Here is a 26642-nt window from a genome sequence, read left to right as displayed (position 1 = left end):
GTTAAATTCCCAATAATAAATGGTAAGAATTATTAAAGGAGTGCTTGACCTTCAATTATGTTGAATAAGTCCGTCAATAAATCAATAAATACTTAGATTCTATCTATTTGAAACATATCTGTATATAAATAAATGTTTATGTGTTTTCAAGCTGTAATTATTCTGTTACAGTTCTCCACCATCTGTCTGTCAGTGACAAACTGTTTATCATGAGTTGTGTTTCATTCTTCTTATATTTGAGTGTTAATGATGGATCCCTTTAACAAGGAAATATCTGACAGCAACCGACCTTGTCTGCGTTAACGTTCATTCTTAATTGAGGTCTTTGAAAGGTATCATTTGTGTTTGGGCTTCTGATGGCCTTGTGTTGCCTAGTCTTGGAATAATGACTTCCCCTGTTATACAATCATTGATTACAATCAATGCAGTTCAAAGTGTCACCTCAATGCCCCCAATCTTAATACAATGCCCAAATGAGATATGAGATAATACAGTATGTCAACTTTGTTTTTACAACCTTTTGTAGCATGTGACTTTCAAAGAGGAAACCAGTTGGCAGTAATTGTGTCCAACAAAAGCCCACTTGACCTGGATTCATGCCTGATGTTGTCTGGTTGAACCTGCTGCTGTCTTTATATGAATGTACACTTGATCCTTCTTTGACTGACTTGCTCCTTTATGTGCTGTCTCTTTTTGTTTTGCAGCTACCTGAAGCGTTTCAAGGTGATGAAAATCAAGGTCCTGCGTTCATGGTGTCGACAGATCCTGAAAGGCCTTCACTTCCTGCACACCAGAGCCCCGCCCATCATTCACAGGGACCTGAAATGCGACAACATCTTCATCACGGGGCCTACGGGTTCCGTGAAGATAGGGGACCTGGGTTTAGCCACGCTGAAGAGGGCCTCGTTTGCAAAGAGTGTCATAGGTAAGAACACTGCAGCTCTCTGTTGCATGCAAACAGGCCTGCAAGCAGTCTTATGAAGGTGGAGAAAGTGAAATAGTTCACATAATGTATGTTTTTGCAATAATAACAACCACTTCGCACACACACACGCAGGTTGACACAAGCTGTCTCTTAAGAGCACAGACATGAACATTCTGCACAACTACACACGCCTACTGTAAATCAACTTTACTGCTTCCAAAGTGTCTGCTTGTAAAAGCAAACCACAGGTATTTCAAAAGTCAAATATCCAGCAGCCAGTCTGCTAGAAAGCTAGGATTAAGCTATCTGGAGATGTGATGAAGAGAACATCCCCAACACACACCCTGCACGTACAGTGACGCACACTGAAACTTAAGCTGTGCTCCATATATCAACTTGGCTGCCTTTCAGTAGTCAAGTTGCAAAGTTGACCGCAGATATTTTGGTATTCACACATTCTCACACTCAATTACATGAAAGTGCATTTTCTCATGCACTTGGGGCCAGACTGCTATGCTTTGTAAATCTCACAGCTGCTTTGTAGTCATTCAGAAGACCTCAAGCGCTTGGACCCTCGCAGAAATTCATAAACAACCATGCACAAATAACAATCAATCAAAAAATACTCCAAGCCTTTAATGTGTTGTTGTTGTTTTTCTCAGAGGAATATGTGAAAGAAGACACTCCAAACCAAAGAGGATTTATGATATTAAGGGTGCAGAACTAGCCCCCGCAATCTGCCCCTTTTTACCACCCTATCCACAAAAGAATTTGCACTAATTATATGCCCGTCGCTAACACTCCCATAAAGTTTCCTGCTACGAGCAGTTTGCTTTTGTTTTGCATCTAAATGTGGAGAAAAACAATCTGCACCTTTCCTGATGAAGTTGTTTTGCCTACATAAAGATGATGAGCTACAGTAGGAGGGGTTTCTTCTGATTTGCGCGTGTTTTGTGGATTCCACGCCGTCTGTTTCTCTCATTTGCGCAGGTTTAGTGCACACAAAAGCAGCGCAATCCTTTTTTTTGGGATCTGGCCCTTATTGTAATATGTTGAAATATCAAAGTTTTTTGTTTTGTTGCATCTCCTTTTCATCAGGTACTCCCGAGTTTATGGCTCCAGAGATGTATGAGGAGAAGTACGATGAATCCGTAGACGTCTACGCCTTCGGGATGTGCATGTTGGAGATGGCAACCTCAGAGTACCCCTACTCTGAATGTCAGAACGCTGCGCAGATCTACAAGCGGGTCACTAGTGTAAGTCTGACTTTCTGCTACGGAGTGTGTGTGGCAGAAACAGAGTGTCTTTTGCATGCTATAGCAGTGAATCGTGAAAGAAGTCATCAAAATACAGTATTTTCATTTGAATCTTCACCTCCCCCAACAGCTCTCTCTGCCCCCTCACCTCCACTTACTTGTTTACTGACTATACAGCATGAACTGCAGGAGATCCTGTCATATGACTGTGTTTTTGCACCGCTTAGTCGCTCTTGCTTACTCTCTCTCTCTCTCTCTCTCTCTCTGTCTCTCTCTCTCTCTCTCTCTGTCTCTCTTGCTCTGTCGGCCTGAAGTAAAAAAAAAAAAAAAAAGATAACAGTAGCACTGTGTGGAGACGAATAATTTTTTGGCTGCACCTCTTTTCACCATCACTCGAGAGCAAACATGTCAAATCAGGGCTAAACAGATCTGACCTCGAGGGATCTTGCTGTGGTGGCAATTCACCAGTAGCTTTGCAGAGTGCTATTTTCGAGGAAAGTGAGGGTAATTGTCTTGAAGTAAAACAGAAAATCTATTCAAATGTCAATGGCTTAAAATAAGGACAATACATAAAATCATTTAAGGTTTGTTTTTGATTTTTTAAAAGGTTGCAAAAGGGATGTCAACACACACCTACGTCTTACTATATTAGAGGAATCTAATGAGACTTACAGGTCTACTTCTTGACAGACTCCAGCATGTCGAGATAAAACACCTTACTCATGTTGAACTTGTCTGACATTTTGTTGGAAATTCTAAGAGGCTAAAAAATAAGACAGAGACCAGAATACCGCCAGACACAGAGGATAACAGATGCAATCAGAGGCCGTTTTAAGTTGAGTGCTTGTGAGGTCATCACCCCTACTCACTAACGCACTCTCTCTCCTCTTTCTCTCACACTCACACACACACACACACACACACACACACACACACACACACACACACTTTCTTATGGACGAGTGCACCCACCATCCCCCTCAGCTCAAACAAGCGCTCCTGTTACTGTACCTCTGGTGAACATTAAAATTTAATGGAGATTTCACACACACTGACAGAAATGTGAGGTTTATTCTCCTTCAAGTTGCACACAAAAAAAAACTGTGTTAAACAAGTTACTGTGCGGATTTATTTCTAACATTTTTAAGGTAGTGGAGTAACTCTTTTCTCAGTGTCAGCTTACATTTCTAGCTCAGTCTGAACAGTAAATTCATCTTGGCAGGATTTGTATTAAGATTGCATCCCCGCTGCTGCTCACCACCACAAGACAAGAGATTCCCGTCAGACTGTCTGTCTTCTGTCATCTTTCTTTCTCCGTATCTCTAGATTTGATTTAAGACGCTTCATGCACAGAATAAATCCACACTGTATGTTCACATCCTCAATTAGATCCAAGAATATTACATTAGCGTTGTGACCTCAGCCTTTGGGGCAAACATCTTTGTGTGTGTTTTTTTCAGGTAAAAGTAGTCACAGGATACGCAGTGTATAATGCTTACTGAGAGCAGGGAACCTTTAGACTGCTTTGTGACAGAAAAACAAGTAGTTAAACAACAATCTGAAGTTGTCTGTGTTTGTTAGTGTCACCCGTGTACACACACACACACACACACACACATGCACACACAACCTTGTGACAACCCCAGGGTGCCCCAGTCACCTGCTCCCTTTTCATTTCGGTGCCTAATCCTCCCTTACAGCTCTCCTCCATTTCTCCCTCTGTGTCCTCACAAAGCTAGAACCCTCCGTTAACTCCTGATGTGTTTAAAATGTTTGTTGTGATGAATAAAACAGAAACAAATAATTTAAATACATTTCTGTAACATACTGATATTCTGATGTGTTATTGTGCACACCATAGCATACAAGCAAAACTAAGTCAACCAATCACCAGAATCGTCCAGATGGTTATTAAGACTATTACAGTAACTCAGAACAGACCACTGTGAGGAATTTGGCTAAAACTATTTTTTTTTTATTTTGGGTCTATTGTCTTTTTTCTATTTCACTGATATTTCTTGTTCATCTTGGTCCTCACAGTGCATTTATCAAGCTCTCTCATCATCAGCTGATATCTGATTTTAAACTGTAGCCTCATCAGCCTATTAGACATTAAACAATCTGATATGAGCCCCAAAACATTTTAGGAGCTGCAGGATTAAATAAAAACCAATAATGATAATTACTATAATAAATAATACTCTTTAATTATGGAGCACTCCTTCATGTGAAGGAGTGATCACAAGCTTATTGTGCACCCTCTATTAATGTCCATATACTTCACTGGAGATTCAGGAGCCTTTGCATTATGATGTATATGCTGATAGCTGCTCTTACTCTATAACACTTTGACATACAGTGTTGTTGACTTATGGCCCGTAACTTTCTGGAACATTCCTAGCGTCCAATCAGCCTTGTTAACAGTAAAATCTCAAACTCTCTGTCTCTCTTTCTCCTTCATCCTCTGTTCTTCTGTCAGACTTAATACCATTACTTCCTTCATCAGTCCTAACGTTGTTTGGCCCCTGGAATCTCACAAGGAGTGTGTGTGTGTGTGTGTGTGTGTGTGTGTGTGTGTGTGTGTGTGTGTGTGTGTGTGTGTGTGTGTGTGTGTGTGTGTGTGTGGGTGTGGGTGTGTGTGTAGGTGGGTTAGAGAGAGATGGGGGGTTCTTATGTAATTGTGAACTGGGGGCTGCAGTAGTGAAACAAGCCAAGAGAGTAAGAAAAGAAAGGGATCAGAAGGAAGAGAGGACAGGGCTGGAAGAAGGGGGCAGGCGGAGGTGGTCATTTTCTGGAACAAACAGCAACACAAACATTTCTGTCTGTTCTGGCACTCACTCAGTCAGTCAGCTATCCAGCAAGTGTAAAGTGAAACTTTTCTTATCTTAAGTTATCAGTCAGTCTAACAGCTTCTAGTGTATGTGTCTCAGGTCTTTTTAGGTAAGTGACTTTTTTGTCAATCTTTAACACATCCTTTCTAGTGATTTAACTTCTCTTGTTAGTGCTGTGCTTATATAGTTTGCAATAGTTTGTGCATTCGTATATGTAATGTGTTATTTGAGGTAATTATCCTTTTGCAGTGATTTCATTTGTGTGTTAGAATCACATTATATACCAGACAGCTGAGGACATTATACACTGTAGTATCGACCATACAGGTGTAACACTAAAGTGTCTGTTGTCGTTAAATGTCGGACTTTGTTTTCTCCGGTTGCCTTTCATTTCTCTCAGATTTAGTTTCAGCTCCTTTCTTGGATGTCTGTTCTGTTCTTCCACTAACAGAGTTTGAACAAATGGACTGGTCATTAAGATGCCGTCTGGCGAGCTGTGTAACTGAACTTCTGTTCACTTTTGGGCTACTGATGAGTGCTGGGAAAACTTTTTAAAGGCCTTCAGAGTTTACTTGTTGTACGTTACTTGTGAGTCCCCAAAAAGTCGATTTTAATGACCATTCTTTTATCATAAGGCCTCAGAGAAGTTTTCACTTAGTGCCAGACTTCTGAAAGGGCCCGCTGGTGCTTTTATTGATCAAAATAAGATGAAGTTGTCGTTACTTCTCTTTACAGATTTTCTTGGTTATATTTGCATTTTGTGGGGGCGGGTGTAATTACATTTTTTCTTACTTCATTTCCATGTGATTAGTTTTGGTTTATCCTGCAGTTATTTAACTTGTTCTATATTTGCTATACGGAAAAGTCATTTTATTATGCATTACATAACGAGGCAAAAGGAAGACACTAAGTATCACTAAAACACTCAGAGAACGAGTGAGCATAAAATGCATTGACAGTATGTTTGTGTCTATTGAAAGATGACAGTCAGGTAAACATCTGAAGTGAAGTGTCTCTTCACCTGGGTGGGTTTCTCTTGAAAGTCATCTCTGGAGATAAATAAAGGTTTAAGTACAATAGAAACTCCAGCAAGTTGCTCTACCTTATTATGACCTGACCGTGTGTGTGTTTGTTTGTTTCTGGTCTGTTGATTTTGTGTCTTTCTCTAAAAGATTCTCTGACTTCACTGCTCTTTCTTTGTGTGCAGGGAGTGAAGCCTGGCAGTTTTGACAAGGTAGCCATTCCTGAGGTGAAGGAAATTATAGAGGGCTGCATCAGGACAAACAAGGATGAGAGGTGAGATGTGAGAACACACAACACAAACCCAAACACACACACACACATGTACAGACTATCTTTGATAACTTACATTTGCATTCAATCTCTTACTTAACTAAACAAATGTGATCACAAAAACACGATCAAATAACACATTACTACAGGAAACACAACATAACAGAAGAAGAGGATCTGTGTGACTTCCTCTAATCCTGTTCTGATTCACAGCCTCTCGGTCAGAAATAAGAAGTCCTCTGTTCTCTCGTGCCACATGCCAAGACATTCACTGTATCCTCTCCTGCTTTAGAAATAAACCAAGGCTTAACTCATACTTGTCTTTGTTTGTCTTCACATCCTCCCTATTGTCCAAATTCTTTGGCCCCTTGGTGAAGACACGTCATCTAATTTCATTTCTGGGATCTGATTGGATCTGGTTCAAGAACACTCAGTTCTCATTGTATTTGTTTCTTTTGTAATCGATTAGCCTATTTAAGACCCATTAGAAGGTTCCAGTGCATAACATGTATACAGCTGTAGCAGGGCTTGATGTTGTTGCCATGTTGATTCCAATCAGAATAATTAAACACCACATCCATCCTATTAGCTGATCAGCTGCATGCCAGCTCACAAGGCTCTGCTGATCTTGAACTCATTGGTTTACATACTTTTTGTCTCTTTTTTTTCTAGGTATGCTATAAAGACCCTGCTGAACCATGCGTTCTTCCAGGAGGACACAGGCGTCAGGGTTGAACTGGCAGAGGAGGACGATGGGGAAATGATCGGCATCAAACTGTGGCTCAGGATAGAAGACGTCAAGAAGCTCAAAGGCAAGGAGTTATTTGTTTGTTATCTTACTTATTTACCAAATCCAAAATCAGATTGAGAGCTCCCTGAACGTCTTTTTGTACCTTGTTTGCAGGCAAATACAAAGACAACGAAGCCATCGAGTTCTCCTTTGACCTGAATAAGGACGTCCCTGAAGATGTGGCCCAGGAAATGGTGCGTCCAATGCAGGGAAAGAAGTGATGCATGGATGGACAGATGGACACGTAATGGGAGGAAATGATGGGTTTTTGGCAGAGAGAGGAGGCAGAAGGGAAAGATACTTGGTAGAATAAACAATTTAGTTAGAAGAAGCAGAGTGATTTTTTTTCGTGGGAAATGCCTAATGGAAGGGGTTGAAGTTTTTGAGCCTGTTGGGTACAAAGAGCATCTGTATGACTTCACTTAACTCCCCAGGTTGAATCCGGCTACGTTGCTGAGGCCGACCACAAGACCATGGCCAAGGCGATCAAAGACAGAGTCGCTCTGATCTTGAGGAAGAGAGAACAGAGACAGCTGGTACGAGAGGAGCAGGAGAAGAAGAGAAAACTGGAGAGCGAACAACAGCTGCAGCAGCAACAACAGCAACAGCAGCAACAACAACAACAACAACAGCAACAACAACAACAACAGCAGCAACAACAACAGCAACAAGAGGCACTTAAATCAGCACACACACAGGTTTGTTGAGTTGTGAGCTAGTTAGCATAGTGGATGTTTGCAAAAAAGTTTTCACTTTAAAAGTAGATTTTCTTTTGTACTTTTTACTTTTGCAGTTTTTACTTTTGCAGTCAGCAAGCAAGAAGTCTTAATCATTGGTGCCTCACTTAAAATGTTCTATTCAGCGCCATTTCCACCTCCGCCAATGGTTCCTTTTGTAGTTCAATTTTTAATTTGAACTTTGATTATGTAAACGACTGTACAGTAAATAGATGTAAGCTTGACTCGTCAAACCCAAAAAGTTTTTATTTCTATAAACTGAGCTTGTGTTTGTTCATCTGCAGGCAGAGGTAGAGGAGACTGAGGCGGAGCAACAGCAGCATCACTATCAGCAAACCGGCATCTCACACACATGTAAGCAAAACAACAAACAGACCATCTTTACAGGACAGCATGAGCACAAAGAACCTTTTTCATAAAAAGTTTTAAGTATTGCAACATTATTATCATTTTTCAGCTTTCGTACAATTCGTTAAACTCCACCTGTGTTAAAGACAGAAACATATATCTATATAAGGATCTGTAATGGATTTGTCAAAATCATTATATTGTTCCATTGCATCCATCTTCAGAAATATGACACAGAACTGAACACCTCTTAGATAATATTTGCTGGGCAGACAACCATCCTTATCAGAGCCAGGAGGGTGATACCAGCACCATATTGTCTTTGTCTTCCTGTAAAGCAACAGCAGCCATTGTTTGGATACACCTATCCTACTGTTTACTGAAACTATGAATTTTTCCTTCCTCTAATTGTATTCCATTAAAGTTGTTCAGAAGTTATCATGGCTTTTGTAAACAAAGTGTCCTCCCTGGTGGCCGATGCGCCTTTTTATGCTTTTCATAAATGGCCAACAGAACCTCTATTACATAGAAGTGTCAAAGTCATTTTGTAAACATAATTAGATTCTGACTCTGACACACACTGAGTCCTAATATCTGAACACTTCTCTTTCTGTCTTTCTCTCTCAGCTGAAGGAGGTTTGGACAGCGGGCAGAGCTCCTCTGTTTTCTCCTCAGACTCCTTCCACCTGGGTCAGCTGACCATGTCATACAGCGGCCCCCCCTCCAACCAGCCCCCTTCCCAGCCCCAAACCCCCTACCCTCTCACCTCTTCTTCAACCCCTCAGCAGCACCCAGGCTACGCCCAGCCACCGCAGCCAATGGTGAGTTGTGATGTCATCCAAATTACACATACATAGATTGCAGTGCGTGAGTGAGCGCAGGGTCATGTTATACTCGTGTTGTGTTGCTGTGTGTTGAAGATGACTGGTGAGTTTGAAGTGAGCGCTGCTTTGGAGTGAAGTTTGCAGTGTTTAAAATAGGTCCTTAAAAAAGCATGGTGTTGCGAGGATTGTTGTATATGGAGATGAATTCATCCAACGTGAAGATGACAATTTCAAAAAAAGACAGCTTGTTTATCTTATTTCAGTCAACATCCCAGTTAGTTAAATGTACTGCCTCAGTCAGCTTAATAGTCTTTTCTCAGCCAGCTAACCGGGTAGACAGTCAGCCACATACTTTAATAGAATTCTTGCTAAATAGTTATTTTATTTTCTGATGTTTTATATCTTAAAAGTGTGCAGGTCATTTTTTCCTCCCAGCGGATGTCATGCTCCCTTCAATCCTCTTTTTCTTTTTTCTTTCTTCAGTCCTTCCTTTTGTACGATTATATCTTTATTTCTTTTACAATAGTCCATCATTTCATTTTTTTTTATTTACCAAACTCCTCATTATAGTTTTAAAGTTGTTTATTTCCTTTATTTATTTTATTGCTGTCTTATTTTGAAAATGTTTAGTTCCTGCACATTGGCTCAGAAACACATACTTTTTACTTTGCTCATGTAGAAGTAATCAGAGAAGAATGACACATTTGAGACACATGTAGATATGTTGTTGTTTATCCACTTTGTCGTGCATTAATTTGGCACATTTTTTAAAAGACACGCAGAAGTAATTTAGACTTCATTGAAATGATAGGTGCAATATTAAGTGCAATTGTTTAATCCCAGTGTACCGTATAGCTCAGAATTTATTGATTTACCATCAGAAGCGTTGGATTGGCAGATGGAAACTCACTAATGGAGATCTGACCATTTACTATTAGATTTCTCTCTCAAACTTTTCCATCTGGTGTCCTTAAAGCCACAAATGCCGTCCAGCCTCTGCTGACTGATTTATTACTAAACTGACTGATGATTGTGTTTGAAGGCTGATGTACTGAATAATTAAATTGGCTTATTTTCAGGTCTGTATGTGATGTAACATGACATTCACCAACAGACCAATTTCCTCCCCAAAGGTTGTTAATTCAAGCTGCCAGACTGGTTTATCTTCATTTAATCTGTATTTTACTTTTGTTATTTTGCGTTTTTGTTTAAAAGCATTTTAAACTTCTCTTCTCTTTGTTTTTTTTATTGTTTAGTATCAGTCGTCATTCATATGGGTTTAATTGTGTTCTTTATGTTAAGTTTTATTTCTATCATTTCTAAATTGTATATTTCTTTGTGTTCATATTTTGTAAACGTTGTTACATTCCTATTTGTTGTTTTAAGTTGTTAGACATGCTAACTAGTACAAAGTCCCAGGTGCGATAATTCCTCTAAAACCTTTAATTATACATTCTATAACTCAGAGAATTATTCATGAGCTTGTTAATGGCATTTTTCATTTAATCTTTAAGTTCCCATATGATTGTCCATTGGTTGTGTTGACACTTTGTTTTGTCCATTGGTTGTGTTTACACTTTGTTTTGTCCATTGATTTTGTTTACACTTTGTTTTGTCCATTGGTAGTGTTTACACTTTGTTTTGTCCATTGGTTGTGTTTACACTTTGTTTTGTCCATTGATTGTGTTTACACTTTGTTTTGTCCATTGATTGTGTTTACACTTTGTTTTGTCCATTGATTGTGTTTACACTTTGTTTTGTCCATTGATTGTGTTTACACTTTGTTTTGTCCATTGATTGTGTTTACACTTTGTTTTGTCCATTGGTTGTGTTTACACTTTGTTTTGTCCATTGATTGTGTTTACACTTTGTTTTGTCCATTGATTTTGTTTACTATTGTGTGTTTTAATTTCTTTGTGTTTGTTTTCCATGTCGGCTCCACCCTCCTCCATCTCCCCTCCCCTACACACAGCCCATGTTGCGTCGTCATCGGAGTCGTAGCATGTCTGTTTGCGTCCCCCCTTCCTCCTACTCCTTCTCCCATGCTCCTTCACCCGTGGCTGTTCGTCCAAAGCCGCCCTCCACTCCTCCTCCAAACCTGTCCTCCTCGTCCTCCTACACCAACAGCTCCCCCTGCATGCCTCTCGCAGCTGAGAGGGACACATTCGCCGGGCGCCTCTCAAAGGCCCTGGAGTCAGTCCTCCCCCTTCACTCTGCCTCCTCCTTACCCGGGGCCAGGCAGCGGAGGGCCAGCCTGCCTGCACTGTTCTCCAGCCCTGTAGGTTCAAAAGCCTTAATCTCAAAGGGGTCATATGGTCTGTGAGAACCAGAGAGGGAGGGAGAGAGAGAAATATGAAGGATATTATCCACACCGGTGTCTGAAAGTAGATAGAAGTGTTCACTTTTCCTGTGTTCTTTTTGTGCGTACAGAGAAGTGTCCACTGTGATTAAGATACAAATGACCGTTACTTGGAGCTGCTCGATAAGGATCGTTTATGAAACAGCTTGCATTACTCATGCTGATGCAGCAGGTTTCTTTCCCATTACAGCTTAGAACAAACTTTCAAAAGACAAATGAGTCAACAACCACATGATTCAGAAAATGTCATTTATTTTCTTGGACGCTTCTTAATCCAATTTCATACCTCTGTAGCCTCTCCAGCATGGTTTACTGAATGTGTAGACTGTCCTCAAAGTATTTGTTAAATGTTGTATAATGAGAGGTCAGCTAACTCTTTTTAAAGTTTAAAATAGTGTGGGCCGAGCCAATGCTGTACATTAGCAAGTAATCAGATAGTTCAACATTACGTGAATACAAAATACTGTTCTATTCTAAATTGAAGTGGATTAGTGTTACTTTAGTGTTTGTCAAACTTGGTTTGCTTTCAGACACTGCTGTGAGTATTTCATTTTACCCATCCACCTCTCTTCATCCCTCTTTTAGACCTCCATGTATTCAATAATACTCACTGACTGGCTTGAGCTTTAACTTGCTCAATGAAACAGGCGTCCGCTATCAGGAAAACTGCTCATTTGACAGCAACAATTAGCTAAGTGGTTTTATTAAATTGTAAGTCCTTATTAGACAGCTGGAAGGAGAGAGAGGACAGGACATGAGGGAAAAGAGCAACAAGCTGACGTTGAGACTCAAAAGACAAGTCCCTAACACAAAGGCGACCACCATTACCTAAAATTAGAATTTTACTTTACATGTGAAGACCACAACATGTTAACTATTGAGCCTGGATAGTTTAAAAAAAATCATCTGCATGCACTACACAATGAGTATACTTGTCCTGTAAATATTAGTCTTAGCAAGTGAAAATCCTACCCTACCTTTGAACACTTTGAGGTGAACACAGGCGGTAACCACACTCCACATTTTCATCATCTCCCTTATATTCACTCAGTCTTTTTAACAACCGTTGAGTTGTGAGCTGGAAACTACTAAAAAAAAGTCAAAATTAGGTCAGAAAGAATTTCTTAAATCAAAGACAGTTTTCCTGAGTGCAGATTCTTTGTGATATTATTGAGCCTACAGCCAGCATTTAGTCTTGCTACTCTGTATCTTCTAACCAACTGTGTACCTTTACTGTCTTATCTTTTGGTTGTCTGCTTGTCTTTGTGCTGTATCACTCTGTCTGTCTTTGTCTGTCTGCCTGTTCCTCTGCAGCTTTGTGTCTTCACACTACCTCCTCACTTCATCTCATCATTCTTTGACAGCTGATTTGTGTATTCTGACTTATTTAAACCACATCATTTTGTTTGTTATGATGATATGTCTCTTTTTTTCCCTTTTATATTGTTTTTGAAATGATACTCCTTAATGCACTATTTTCTCCATTTCATGTTGGGGCGTTGCTGTGGTTCTCTCTCATTCTCTGAGTCTCATCCTTAAATCCATTGTATCTCATTGTCACAGCAGCATACAATGCCGCACCCCTACAGTGGTGGAGCAGGAGGAGGAGCAGGAGGGAGCAACCCTCTTCCAAATCTCCCAGACCCCTCTGCTTTTTTCTTTCCCTCCATCCCTGAACGCCCCATTTCATTCTCACCTCCCCCCACCGGGCCTCCCAAGGCCTACAACACACAGAGACGTAAGAGCACGTCCATCCTTGAGGCACACACAAGACACTTCCAGCCTGCCTACCCTCGCTATGGGAGCAGCCTGCATCCTTTTTCTGGGATGGAGGGAGTTGAGACCCCTTCTTTCTACATGGTAAATCCCAGTTTTGCTGCAGCTGCGCAAAGACTTGGCGTTGGGGAGCCACTGCATCTCCCAGGACAGTCTGATCCAAGTATGTACGCCTATAAAGACATGAGAGCAGAGCACGAGGAAGCAGTGAGGAGATTAAGTTTGAATCAAGCTGCCTTATTGGACCATTACGAAGCAATGGCATATGGAGGTTACCCAATGACTGCCCACCAGCTTTTCCATCAGCAGAGGCAAGCCGCTGCCGCAGCTGCTAGTTTGGTATATGAACCTGTTTCTGCACCACAACCAGCATTCTTGCACCCACACCTTATCCAAAGAATGAGTGCACACAGCCCAATCCCTCAACCCTTAACACCAATGAGTGCACCCGCAGGTGCCGGTGTTACTTCTTCCTCATCAGATGGGTGCTATCCTCCAGCTCAGCATGCATCTCCGTCTGCTTTCTCCAATTCTGCACCTCCAGTAATGTCTGACACTCAAATGCCAACTGGTAGTGTGTTTGAGTTCCATTTAGCTGCAGCTGCCGCAGCTGCTGCAGGAGACCCAAGCGTCCTCGCATCCAGACTCTACCGGGCCCGGAGGAGCTCCATGGATCTCCCTCTAGAAGACAACACTGGAACTGGATCAGGAGGTTCAGGCACCTACAGCCGTCTCCAACCTGTGACAGAAGAGCTGTACTCATACATCAGTCCTGAGCTCCCCCTACCGCCAGGAAGTCTGCTTTTCCACCACACAGGTTTAGCTGCTAAAGACAGAAGCCCAGAACCCTCTAGTGATTCCATGGCCTCTTCTGACGCAGGGGAGTTTCAGTCGCCTCCTCCCCCTCTCCTCCTTCCATCAAATGACTCCTCTGCCGCTCAGTCCATCCCTCACTCCTCATCCCTGTACGAGTCATTCGGAGTAGTTTATTCCATAGATCCCCAGGGACATCCACCCTCCATGCAGAGCTTTCTCCCTCCCACTCCATCCTCCGAGCTCCCACTGGGGGAAGCATCAGCGAGTCAGCTGGAGTCTATGATCCAGAGTGCCTGGGCCCGGCACGGAGGGGTGGTACCAGCCCAACCTGATATGACGTACCATGAGTCCTTGCTGGCCATGCAGGCCACGAACCCCAGTCTGGTACTAAGTTTAGACCTTAAAAGTTCCCCTACACCTCAGGGTCGATTACTAGTGAACATTTAATCAGTTGCTTTTTTAGCAAAGATCCACAAACACCTGTAGATATTAAGATTATTTTCAAGTAATTTGGTAGATTTTAATTGTAAATACACATTCAGTCATTTTGAATGAAGATGAATAGAAAGCGGTGTACTGACAGAGTGGATCTGTCTTTGAAAAGCAGCTGATTGAACATATATAAGTAATTTGAGCCGAGGTTGAAGAGGTTGCCCAATCCCTGTTTTTTAGTTCACCCTGCCAACCCAGGAGCCCCTTGCTGAAGCTTACTTGTCGTCATGTAGTCTTGGGTTGTGATTTTAATCCCCTCCAGAGTGATTCTCATACTCGCCTTCAGAATGTCTCACATAATTCATCCCGTTATATATAATTCAAGAGCCTAACTTCAAGTCAGAAAGAAGTATTAAGATTTACAGACGAGGGCACGACCCAGGTCACATCTGGGTCCAATGAGGACCAGAATTATTCAAATGTTTCATTCAGAAGGCCATCTTTGAGACACACTCTGGTGTTCAAGCTTTACAAGCCAACAGTCTAAGCCCCCTTCTCTCTGTGTTTATTTTGTGCATTTCATTTTGGTTTATTTCTGTCAGTATCAGTAAGTAATATTTTGTCTGTATGTTCATATATGAATGTATATGAGAAATGTGTGTTTGTGGGAGTATACTGTTTGAATGGTATACTTGAATTTTTGCTCATGCAAATCCAAAGTCCACTTGGTCCAAAGACAGTATTAAATCCTTCAAATGAAGAGTACTGAATATGTTAAAAACCTTAAATAATAGCAACATTTTCTGGGAAAATGCATGTAAATATAATGTGATAAGAAAACACAATTTATTAATGATAAAACTGTGAGACTTTGTTGATTTGTATGGTCAAACACACAGAAACATACAACAAAACCAAGAGGGCTTAGACACCCCCCAGCTGTGTAACCATGCAGATAGACTTTTCATTTGTATATTTAGACTCCTGCTGTTGTTTTGTGTTGTAAGTGCTAAAGATATTGGCTTTAAGTCAGTTCTTTATGGAAGCATATTGTGTTGTCATTTTCCTGTTCATACTGAAAATCATCTTACTATAAAAGGTTCAAAGCTCACAAAATCCTTAAACCCTTAGAATGCTGAGATCACAAGTGTCACTATTACTTTCTTCATTTGATACTTTGAACCACTTCCTATCACAGATCTTTCTTCTTCACTACCTCTGGTTTTCTTTCATGTCATTTAGTTTTCTATTTACTTTTTTATTTGCGCTGTGAAAGTATTGATTGCGTTAAAGTGACCGCCTGTGTTTTTTTTTTGTTTTAAAAGGTAGGTGACAGTGTGTGTTGTGCAAGCTCCCACCACACTTTGTAAAGGTGGGCTTCACTAGATTTATTAAGAAACAAACAGCCTTCTTAAGGTTCATATCAAAAGAAGAGTCATGACTCTCTGTCTGATGCTGTCCTGCAAATTTATCATATAATGTAGGAAGGAAGAACCAGCCACATGTTGCTTTGTTTCCTGCTTGAAATCTAACAGAATCAAAAAAATGCAAACAGTTCCAAAGCTTAAGATCTGCATCATTTGATTGTTTCAGGCTTAAAAACAACTTGAAATAAGTGTTTGAGTTGGAATAATTCTCTAATGATGGTAAACATTCTCATGTTTTTGTACAGTGAGCTCCATAGATTGTCCAACACCAACATGTAATCACGACAAATGCAGAATATTTTCCATCATCATCAGGAACTGGAAGAGTTAGCCACCATACAGAAGTCACCATTTATACCCTTACTTTTACATTGAACCTAATGCAGCAGGTGTAAAGTGTCAGCAGTTTCAGTTTTAATAGTTCAGTGTTTGGCGTCAGTACTCTAGCTTCTACTCTGTGCTTTATTGATGTTTTATCACCTCCAATCACTTAGGACCTGCATGTGAAAAACCCTGTACTTACACCCTGCCTAACCCCAGTACTGTGTCTGTACTGTTTTATATGCTACACAAGCTGTGGATTTGCATATATGTGTTTCTGTACAGATAATTGTGCGACGTGTTGTCTGTGTGCATGTGTGCATACACAAGAAGAAAGATACCAATCAACAGAACATTAGACGTACCTTGTGTTTGCACTCATGTGACAATTCTGACCTTTCAGCTACAAACGTATTCTAATTTTGTTCTTGTTTTCTCCTCTTGATTTCTCCTCCACCTCTGCCTGTCTCTCCTCTCTTCTCTGTCCTTCAGCAGCAGGTTCAAGCTGCCCCCCCTCAGCCCTCTCCAGGACCCCCTCTTGTCCCTGCCACCAGCCAGCCAGCTCCTCCTGGCACCTGCCAACAAGTAAGAAAGCTAGAAGAGGAACTGTAACAACCACTTTTCATGCATCCAAACTTCTCCTTCTTCTTTTATTTAATCATTTTTTCACACTTTGATTAATACCACATCCATTTCATGTTCAAAGCCCACAATGATAAAATACCAAAAATAAGCCCACCCTATTCTTGTGCTCATACAATAATAACTCCTACATCAGCGTTCTCTTTGAAGTTGTTGCCTTTACTTGAAGGAAAACCCTCCCACAGAGCTGGCACTTTGCCCACAGTAATATCACAGTATTCCTGTGTTTGCCCCCCAGCACCAAAGCACTGTAAAGAACTAATTGCAGCCATTGAGCATGAAATGAATTACCATTGATCAAATGTTTCTTGTTATAATTTTATTTTTTTTTCAGTTTCCTCATTTGAACCAGCCATTCTCCCCTAATTACGCTCATCATGTTTGATATAAGAGTTGCATTTCAAAGCTGGAAGTGCTGTCACATGTTGTTTGAACTTTCTTAAAGTTTGAGTGTTGAGATAATGTATAACTGAATTTAACAAGATAAATAGGATTTTCTTTTACTGCTGAAATGTCCGTTTTATTCTGCTTTCCCATAACTGGGATTTCAGTTAATCCAGGTTATTATAAGAACAGCATGAAAGTGAACTGCACCTGCTAAAAACAGTATCACACCATACAAGGATCTTTCTGTGCATCGAAAATATTTACATTTGATATATTTGGTAACATCTTCTCCCACTCCTCTCTCTGTCTCTCTCTCTCGCTCTGTTTCTCTCTCTCTCTCTCTCTCTCTCTGTCTCACACTGTCTTTCTCTCTCCAGGTCGCTTCATCCAGTCAGAGTGTTGCATCAGTTCAGAGCCCCACACACACATCTCTGCCGCAGGCGTATGCACAGGTGCAGAAAGTAGCAACACATTCAAATATATATGTAACACAATACTGCATAAAAAACACAAGCTATCAGTGGATTCTGGAAATTCAAGCTCTACACGCATGCCTTCGTTCATCTTTACCCACACACACATAATAATTATAATGCTTGAACTTTTGCACCCACAAACATTGATTTATGACAGAGTTCATCAGGGTTTGATTAACCTTCAAACAACTCTGTCTGAGTTGTTTTTTTCATGTACCTCACTGGAGATGTATTCATACATGGACAGATTAAGTTAATGAAACAAGATCCACATTCAGAGAAATCATGGCAACAATTCATCCATAATGCTCTGAACTGTACAGCATAAGACATTATGTTTAACTTGTTCGGAGAAAGATACAAGACTGGAAGCTAAAGTTTAGAGCATGGTTGAAAAAGCTTATTAAAAAGAATACAGTCCCAGATAAACTGCACATTTAAGCTAATTTGATTAGATGGTCCTTTGACCTTTCAGTCCTGTTATTGGCCCAGTCTAGGGACTTATTCAATCAGCTGTTCAGTCATATATAAAATATTTCTCTTAGCTTACAAGTAAATCATGTTGATTGAAAACAACTTCAAATTTAATAAGTTCATATATAAAATTATTTTGTTCTCTTTGTCAGTATTGCACGATTTGCCTGTCTTAAAACGTACGTTCTTTATTAAGCTCAGTTTCTTCTATTTTCCTTTCCATTCTTTGTCTCTCTCTTTTGCATGCTGCCTGTGTTCATCTCCGGGTTTGTTTTGATATTTGTGTGTGCGTGCGTGTGTGACTTTGTCTGTATGCATGTGTGTGTGTTTTTATGTTTGATATTAATTTCATATTTCTGACACAAAACAAACACGCTCAAAAAAATTGGGTTTATATTTTCAGTTTTGTGACCTCAGTCCGTCTCCCAGTTTAGAACATCTTTACTTTCTGTACCAAGCTGCTCATCTAGCTCTGGTTAAGGTATCATTAAACAATGCAGTGTTATATATGTGTGTGTGCGCGGGTGCCCCTGTGTGTCTGCATAGTCCAAAACAAATTTCCCTTAGAGGACAATAAAATACATCTCACCTTAGCTTTTTAGAAGGTGTAGGAATGACTTGAGTCATGTTTTTAAGTGTTTAAGCCCTTCTCTTTTGTCCACTTCCCTCGCTCTTCTATCACCTATGAAGCCGTACTGAACACGTCTGTAGAGATCTGACTTGTTTGTGGTTGCATGGTCTTACTGAGCAGTCGTGTATGTTTCACAATCAGTCACACAGTTTGTGGTTATTTTCTTGTCACTAATCTCCTCATCACGTCAGACCACCTCCCGGGTTGACCTACGTCCTCCTCCTTCCTGTAACTTTGCCGCCTCCCTTTTTCTCACCTTTACCTTCCAACCTTCTCCTTCTTCTTTCTCCCTTTTTTTTCCTTTCTGACCTTCCCTCTTCCCTCTTCCTGCCTCCGGTCCCCTCCTCCTCTTCTCAGCCCAGTGTAACTCCATCTGCTGTTCCCTTGGTGACCCTGCCCTCTCCGCCATCCCTCCCCGTTACCATGCCGACTGCGGCGATGGCCTCCCCTCCCTCTCCTCTGCCAGCCCCTGTTAGAGTGGTGCCTACTACTGTTGTTTCCCCTCCTCCTCCTCCTCCTCCTCCTACTCCTGTGCCCACACCCGTGCCTCAGCCGTTGGCCACTGTGGTGCCAATCATCAGTGTAGTCACCGCCCCGCCTGATACCCCCATGGAAGCCCCTCCCCAGGTACTGGACAGTCAAACCCACCAAGTGGATGCCTTGTCCTGTAGCTGATTGCAGCAGGCTTGATTTATATCATTTTTAATATATGAATTTGGGGTTTATTATTATCATTAAGGTTTTTTTTCATGGAACTACTACTACCTGTCCAAGCTTCAAATCACAGAGTGGTCGTAAGAGTGTGAATAGCCTGAAACAATAAGGAACGATAAGTAGTCTATCTGCCAATGTGTCATCTGAACAGCATGATAGTTTAGTTTCCCTAAATTCATTTCTTGCAATCTAGATCTTTTTCTCTTACCTTTGTCTCACTTTGATCTTATTTCATGCTCTCCTGCTGTATCATCTTTTTCCCTTTCTGTTCCTGGTAGCAGCTTTGCTGATTATCTCTGTGTGTGTGTGTGTGTGTGTGTGTGTGTGTGTGTGTATTATTCATGTACCTGTGTATGTTTCAGTCCGCCTCTCAGTCTTCAGAGCTGTCCCAGTCCCAACTACAGCCGCCTCAAGTACTTTCATCAATAGAGAGGTAATGAATGCATTTACAAGAAAGCTCATGCATTGACTGAATTGATGGTCACTTTTCTCAAACGATTTCATTTGATTTTTATAACGCTGTCTCTCTCTAAGTGTGTCCTCTGTGTCTCCCCGTTCCTCAGTGGTCACTCTGAAACTTCAGGCCTGAGCGACGGAAATGAAGGTGGAGGTCGCCATGAAGGTCGCTCCACTAAACGACATCAGAGACGCTCTGTGCGAAGTCGATCGCGCCATGAGAAGATCTCCAAGGCCAAACTCAATGTTCTAAGTGTAATGATTCATTCTATAAATCTGTAACGTCATAACTGAACAATACAACTTTAATTAAAGGGTTTGCTACAGAGTTACGAGTTTCACTAAAAGTAATGAGAAACATCTAATCAGGATACTCATTCTCTACCCTTCTCTCTAACTGTGTCTTCTTGTTTGTGTTTTTTTCTCTCTGTTTGTCTGTGTTGTACATGTAGATCTCAAACCGAGGAGACAGGGTGGCAGAGTGTCAGCTGGAGACCCACAACAGGAAGATGGTGACTTTCAGGTTTGATCTGGATGGAGACAACCCCGAGGAGATCGCACAGATCATGGTACACAACTGTTTGATTTCCTCCACCAATCTGTTGAGTGTTTACTCTCTCTCAACTGTATCAGTACCTTTTGTACAGAGGATGGAGTTGGCACTACATGCCAGTGTGCATGTCGTCTCCTCTTTCACGCACATTTGCCTTGTCCTTAAGCTCACATTGAGAGATCACCTGGTTCCCATATACGAAGAAATACTGTAGCCACAAGTTACACACAAATAAAACACACGCCTTAATGTGACTTTTTTTTCTCTTATGTGTTTGTGTGCAGGTCCAGAGTGAGTTTATCCTGGAGAGTGAGAGGGAGTCGTTCATTGAGCAGGTCAGAGAGGTGATAGAGAATGCTGATGAGAAAGGACTGGAGAGAGACCCAAACAGCAAGGTCAGTTCAACACTTGAAATGTATCAATTCTGATCTCTCGTAATGGTTTGAAAAAGTTACGTATTAAGCTCTTTCTCAGCAATCTTAAATAAGTCTCAGGGGTCAACAAAACTTGCGAAGTTTCTTGCCAAAAATCCACTCTGATTCTGTATTTTATTATGCCTACAAACCCCCTCTATTTCAGCCCCGCTCAGAACAGTAAAGCTTTAAATGCAAGTGAGTTGTGTTTGACCACGCCTCTCTGGAAGGGCTAGGGTGGCTTGGGCTTCAGCGCTCCATGCCTTATTGTTTACAGTGAAAAGGCAGACTCAGGGCAGAACAAACACCCAGCTGTTGCAGAGTCACCAGCCTGGGGGAGGAGTTACTGCCCTTTGTGATGTCATGAAGGGAAAATCAAACAGCTTGTCTGAGCACACAGAAAAGTTGAGGGAGTAGGTAAAAGACAAGGAGGATGGGCTTATCTCATAATTGGGTTGTTTGTCAACAGGCTAGAGACGTTAGTTTTAGAAAAACATGATCAAGTGAATTTGCATAATATGTGACCTTTAATAGAAAGTTCTTTAATAGGTACTGTTAAATTTTGATTGCTTTATGTGTAATGTTTGTGCTTTTACTGTTGTTTCCTCTCAAACAGATGGGAGGTGATATGGTGCAGCAGATTCCTGTTATATCTGTTCCCATGCCAGGTAAAGACAACAATGTAGAATACAAACAAACAGCTAATGGGGCTAAATGACTTGGTGTATCGTGAGCATAGCATTTAATTATAACAAAATGTCTAAATGAGACAAAACTCCACACAGAAATAAACCGAGGGCTTCTTTTTAAGCTCCCTCAAAGCGTCCTGATGATTATTTTTAGATGAATTGAGGTAAATCAAAGCATCTTGCATATGAATTCTCTCTAGCAGATCTAGCAGAACTTTAATCTCTCCACAGACATCCCTCCCAGTGCTACAGCACAGGTGGTCCATTCAGCAGGACGGAGGTTCATCGTCAGTCCCGTACCTGAGGCCAGGCTGAAGGAACAGACGTTTCCTCCCTCTCCTTCTCCTTGTCATTCTCCTGCCCCTGCACCTCCTGTTGAAAGTGGTAAGGATGGTAATGTCATTATGTTGAATGCCAAATGAGGAAGGACAAACAAATTAAGTACAAGGTTGAAACAAAAAAAAACAAACAGAATTGCCCTTTAATCACAAAATGCAGACTAAAGCATTGTACTTTGAAACACCCACACACTTATCAGATTAGGCTGTAATGCTTTTAGAGGAAATAGCAAAACAGTTCTGTCTGGCTGCAATAACACACTGGCATTTATTCAATTTGATACCATCAGAGTATAACAGCTGTATCTGATCTTCATTTGGATATCGTGAATTAAGCAGTCGTCTGACCAAATTTGTATTTAAGTTTTAATCTCAAAGAAAATAAAAAAACACAAGCTAAAGCAGTGATTCTGAGCCTTTTAGCTTTTCTTGATACACTGATCCAGCTGTATTATTTGTTACTGGATTTACATACCTCTATGTTAACAAAGACGTTTCATAAGTGGTGAAAAATCCATCATTTTAGCCATACACTAACATTTCTTCTTCCCAGATATTTATTTTGAAATGTAGTTTATAGCCCCAACAGACATCTAAATGTATCAGATTTTGTGCAGTGTCTTCTGGAGCTCCAACTTCTCATATTCTTTTATAAAGTTAAGACTTAAAAAAATATTTTAATATCAATTTATTTAACTCCATGACCTGCTTTGACCTTCTTAGACAGGAACTTTCTTATGTTGAAAATAATACTTGCAAACAATAAAAAAGTATTTAAAGGTCCTGTGTGTTAAAAGTAATTAAGACACAGTCTCTTCTTTTCAGTCCCTCCAGCTTCAGCTCCAGCTCAATCCCAGACTCCAGGCCAGAATTTGCTGCTGTCCCAATCTTCCGGAGCAATCAGTTTAAAACAAGCCTTCTCTGAGCTCAGACAGAACCAGAATCAGTTTGATGCTGGACCCAGCACAGCCCCAGCTTCCATCCACTCCAGTCATCCTCCTCTGCAGCCTGCAGCAGCCACTGTCCCCACACAGGCCAGCTCTGTCACTCCTCCTGTGGATTTAACTGCCGGACTTGTCCCTTCAAATCAAAACCAGACTCTGGGGCAAGTCCCGGAAACCCCCTCCTCCGTCCCCCCCTCTGTGTCTGCTGTCTGTCTCAGCCCTCCTTCTTCCTCCTCCCCTCCTCCTACTGTGGTGAATCAGTCCATCCTTCAGTCACAGGTACTTTCACAGGCAGGGATTCAGGCCGTGTCTCAAACCCAGGGACAGGTGCAGGTCCAGGGACAAGCACAAATTCAGCCCCAGGTCTTCACCCAGCCTCCGACTCAAACTATTTCTGCAGCCACTGCTACTTCAGTCCCTTCAACAATGCTCACCTCCCCTCCTGCTGCCCAGACTGCTCCTCGTGTAACCTCTCCACCCTCCTCATCCTCAACTATTATCGCCAGTGACGTCTCCTCCGATCTCCCGTCAGGCTCCCCCGTCACCTCCTCCACTCCCTCTCTTTCTTCCACCGTCATCCCCACAACCGCCATCCCAGGCCCCCAGCTCGCTCCTTCTGCCGCCATATCCTCCCACCCCTCTCCCCCTCCCTCCACCACTTCCTCCTCTGCTGTGGGACTGCAGCCAGTGACCACAAATGTTCCTTTGGTTCAACCAACATTGGTCCACTCCCAGCCACAGACGGCCACCATGCCTGGTCAGACACACACGCACTGTGGGGAATGTGATGCAAGGTTAGAAGTGACTGATGTGTTTTTATTTTCTGTCATTACATTATATTTGACAAATGAGAAATTCTCAAGATCTAAGCTACTGAATGTCTTTCAGAAGTTACAATGCCTTGAATAAATATTCACCCACTTCAACTTTTTCCATGTAAAATCCTGTTACAACTACGAGTTAAAATGTATTTAATTGGGGTTGTACGCAGCAGAAAAACACAAAATATTCCATAACTGAAATCAGGTGACATTGCCTTCAGGTTAAACTGTGCATTAGACAGGTGTGTGCTTTTTAGCCTGCACCTGTTTGTTAATCAAACAGTAAAAAAATCCAAATAAGTCTACTGGATATTCCATGTTGTAGCTCTTTAATATGTAGAAAAGTCACATTGGGGTCATACATACAAATAATGTATTGATCTATTCCTCAGGTGTGAGTCCTCCACTGATTTACAAGGCAAACCAGACGACATCCAAGCCCTGGAGATGAAGCTGCGCTCGCTCTTCATGGACCTTGGTGGCGGGGTGTCTTCAGCCGACATGTTAGCATCCGACCCTGCTTCTGGAACCCATGCAGCTGGTACTTCATCCCCAATAGGACCCTCTTCTACCTCCGGCACATCTGTCACCACACCTTGCTCCAGTCTGCCAGCTAATCCTCCTCAGCCCCCCTCCAGTTTAGCACTGGGGTCACCTGTTCCAATCCAGGGTCCAGGAACACCAATCTCCACTCCTGCACCCATTGGTACGTGTATGCATAACATTATGTGGTCTGCATATGGGCTTCTTTCAGTTAATAATACAGATTACTGACTTTATTACAGTTTCTACAGTCATCCCTGCTGCATCCTTTGGCCAGACCACTCCATCCAAACCCCCTTTATCCAGGGTGCCGGTAAGTTATCATAAAACTATACTCTTTCTTTAGGTTTAGTATAGCATTTGCAATATTGATTTAGTTAATTATTACCAGGATAGTTTAACAATGCTTCTATGAATCTTAAAATGTAATCTTTAGGAGTTCAAGTTGTTCTAAATCTTTCTACTCACTTTTCTTGTTCTCATCCGGCATGAAAATATAACATTCTCCACAACGACCACCATTCTTACAACTTCCTCTCCAAATCTTCTCTCTCTCATTTCTCCCACTCTGTCTCTGTCACCTCCTCTTTCCTTCTCTGGGATTAGGCCAGTTCTCCTACTTCAGAACTCCTGCCATCTTTCCCTGGACCTTGTCTAATACAGGTGTTTGTTTTTTTTCTCCTCCTATTTAGACTTCATTTCCAATGCATTGCTCTATACATACTGTGCCTGTGATGCTTCTGGTTACAGTTCCGTGTCCTATCTGTTGTGTATAACCAGTGCTTTCACTGTGCTCGAATATATTTCAAACCTAACTATCTGACAAACACTTACCAGAGAAACTCTTTCAATTTAAACCAGTCAGAACAACAATATTTCATTCTTAGCAACTCATGAGAAATGATGAGAGAACTCAACAAGGGCAAAGAAAGTGACATCATTTAACTGCAACACAATGCAGATACTTCTCTGTTGAATGAAGAGTAATATAGATGTCATTGTGAAGTGCCAGACCTGTCCTGTTAAATCATTTAGGTCTCAGGAGGCTCGTGTAGTTTGTGTGTGTGTGTGTGTGTGTGTGACCTCTACAACACATTAGCTGTGTTTGTGTGTTCATCTTGTTGCCATGTGAATCGAGAGATGGCGTTTGCTTGTTCAGTCACAGCTGATTGGATGACATGATGACAATGCAGAGCTATGAGTGGCTAATAGAGCTCAGCAATGTTTTACGAGCATTATGACATCATTAAAGGATGTTTTCCATTTAAATGTAGAGATATTATTTTAAATGCATGGATGTTTCACAGTTAGACTCGCTAACTTGTCATGTGAGTTAATCACACTGAGAAAACTTTTAGGCTTTGGCTGTTATAAGAAGAACAAAAATGTCAGTGACAAATCATATTGAAGTATGCTCATGCCTTGTAGCCGTATGTGTGTGTGCTTTTGTCTTCTCTGTGCTAATCTTCACTTATCAATTGAGTTTTTCTGTATGTGCATCTAACATGTTATCCTCTTCTGACAGTCCCAGCAGCCTCTGGAGGACCTGGATGCTCAGTTAAGGCGAGCACTGAGCCCAGAGACGGTTCCTGTCAGCACGCACACACAGGTAAACACACATATGGGATATCAGCATGGTGTCGTTTAATATTTCAAATTCAACAACTGTGGTGAATTAACAAATGTTCCTCCGTCTCCTTGTGAACCCCAGGCCTCTCACAGTGGAACACATGCAGCGGGACAACCAAGTATGTATATTTTTATTTGAAACTTTTCATCAATGTGTGTGCTTTATCAGTCCGTCTAAATGAAAAAAAAAAACATCTTTCAGTTCCCTTCTCTCTGGAGGAAGAAACAATGTCCTCTGCGGCTCCTCCCCCTCCTGTTAAACTGGGCAGATTTCAGGTAAGATTTCTCTGCTGTACTCATACATTTATGTTTTAAAAAATACTTTTCATGAATTAAATACAGATTGTCTCTTTTCATTTAAATTTTTTGTCTAAGAGCCCATTTTAAGAAACATCTCCTCTTCTTAGGTCTCACTGGCTGCTGAAGAGCCTCCTGTCAAACGCCCCGCCTGCACCGAATCCTCCTCCACCACCTCCTCCTCTTCCTCTTCTTCCTCCTCGTCCTCCTCCAGTCTCTCCAGCCCGGAGAACACGCTGCACAAGGACTCCTCGTCTCCTCTGAGAGTCGGCGGAAGAGATGTTGTCGATGGACTACCCCAAAAGACTCTGGAAGGGTCCCACCAACCTTCCCCTATTACCTCACCCTCCCCCTCTCCTAAGCCGCCCACCACCATCGGACGCTTCCAGGTTCCTCCCTTTTACTGTGTTTGATCTTTAAGTGTAGTGAGGATTTTTCTCTGTAGTGGTGTCCCCGCATTTCCCTCATTTATCAAAAATATTTGTTTTCTCTTTTCTTTT

General features: G+C 41.5%; 1 protein-coding gene across 1 annotated transcript in view; it reads left to right on the top strand.

Moving 5' to 3' along the window:
* The window catches only part of wnk1b (WNK lysine deficient protein kinase 1b), an 86162-nt gene that overhangs the window by 46344 nt on the left and 13176 nt on the right, over positions 1-26642 (top strand). Inside the window, exons 4-29 of the mRNA XM_061030238.1 lie at positions 705-925; positions 2024-2181; positions 6220-6308; positions 6978-7117; positions 7210-7289; positions 7530-7793; positions 8117-8186; positions 8808-9001; positions 12927-14339; positions 16628-16720; positions 17542-17616; positions 19103-19372; positions 19822-19892; positions 20023-20170; positions 20368-20484; positions 20753-20863; positions 21498-21549; positions 21802-21954; positions 22734-23646; positions 24066-24379; positions 24459-24529; positions 24823-24879; positions 25742-25825; positions 25928-25964; positions 26048-26121; positions 26253-26531. Of these exons, the coding sequence (XP_060886221.1) occupies positions 705-925; positions 2024-2181; positions 6220-6308; positions 6978-7117; positions 7210-7289; positions 7530-7793; positions 8117-8186; positions 8808-9001; positions 12927-14339; positions 16628-16720; positions 17542-17616; positions 19103-19372; positions 19822-19892; positions 20023-20170; positions 20368-20484; positions 20753-20863; positions 21498-21549; positions 21802-21954; positions 22734-23646; positions 24066-24379; positions 24459-24529; positions 24823-24879; positions 25742-25825; positions 25928-25964; positions 26048-26121; positions 26253-26531 (5548 nt within the window). The remainder of the gene's footprint in view (positions 1-704; positions 926-2023; positions 2182-6219; positions 6309-6977; positions 7118-7209; positions 7290-7529; positions 7794-8116; positions 8187-8807; positions 9002-12926; positions 14340-16627; positions 16721-17541; positions 17617-19102; positions 19373-19821; positions 19893-20022; positions 20171-20367; positions 20485-20752; positions 20864-21497; positions 21550-21801; positions 21955-22733; positions 23647-24065; positions 24380-24458; positions 24530-24822; positions 24880-25741; positions 25826-25927; positions 25965-26047; positions 26122-26252; positions 26532-26642) is intronic.

Source organism: Labrus mixtus, chromosome 22 (genome assembly GCF_963584025.1).
Source record: "Labrus mixtus chromosome 22, fLabMix1.1, whole genome shotgun sequence".
Taxonomy (NCBI): Eukaryota; Metazoa; Chordata; class Actinopteri; order Labriformes; family Labridae; genus Labrus; species Labrus mixtus.
This window is presented reverse-complemented; position numbering and strand designations above follow the sequence as displayed.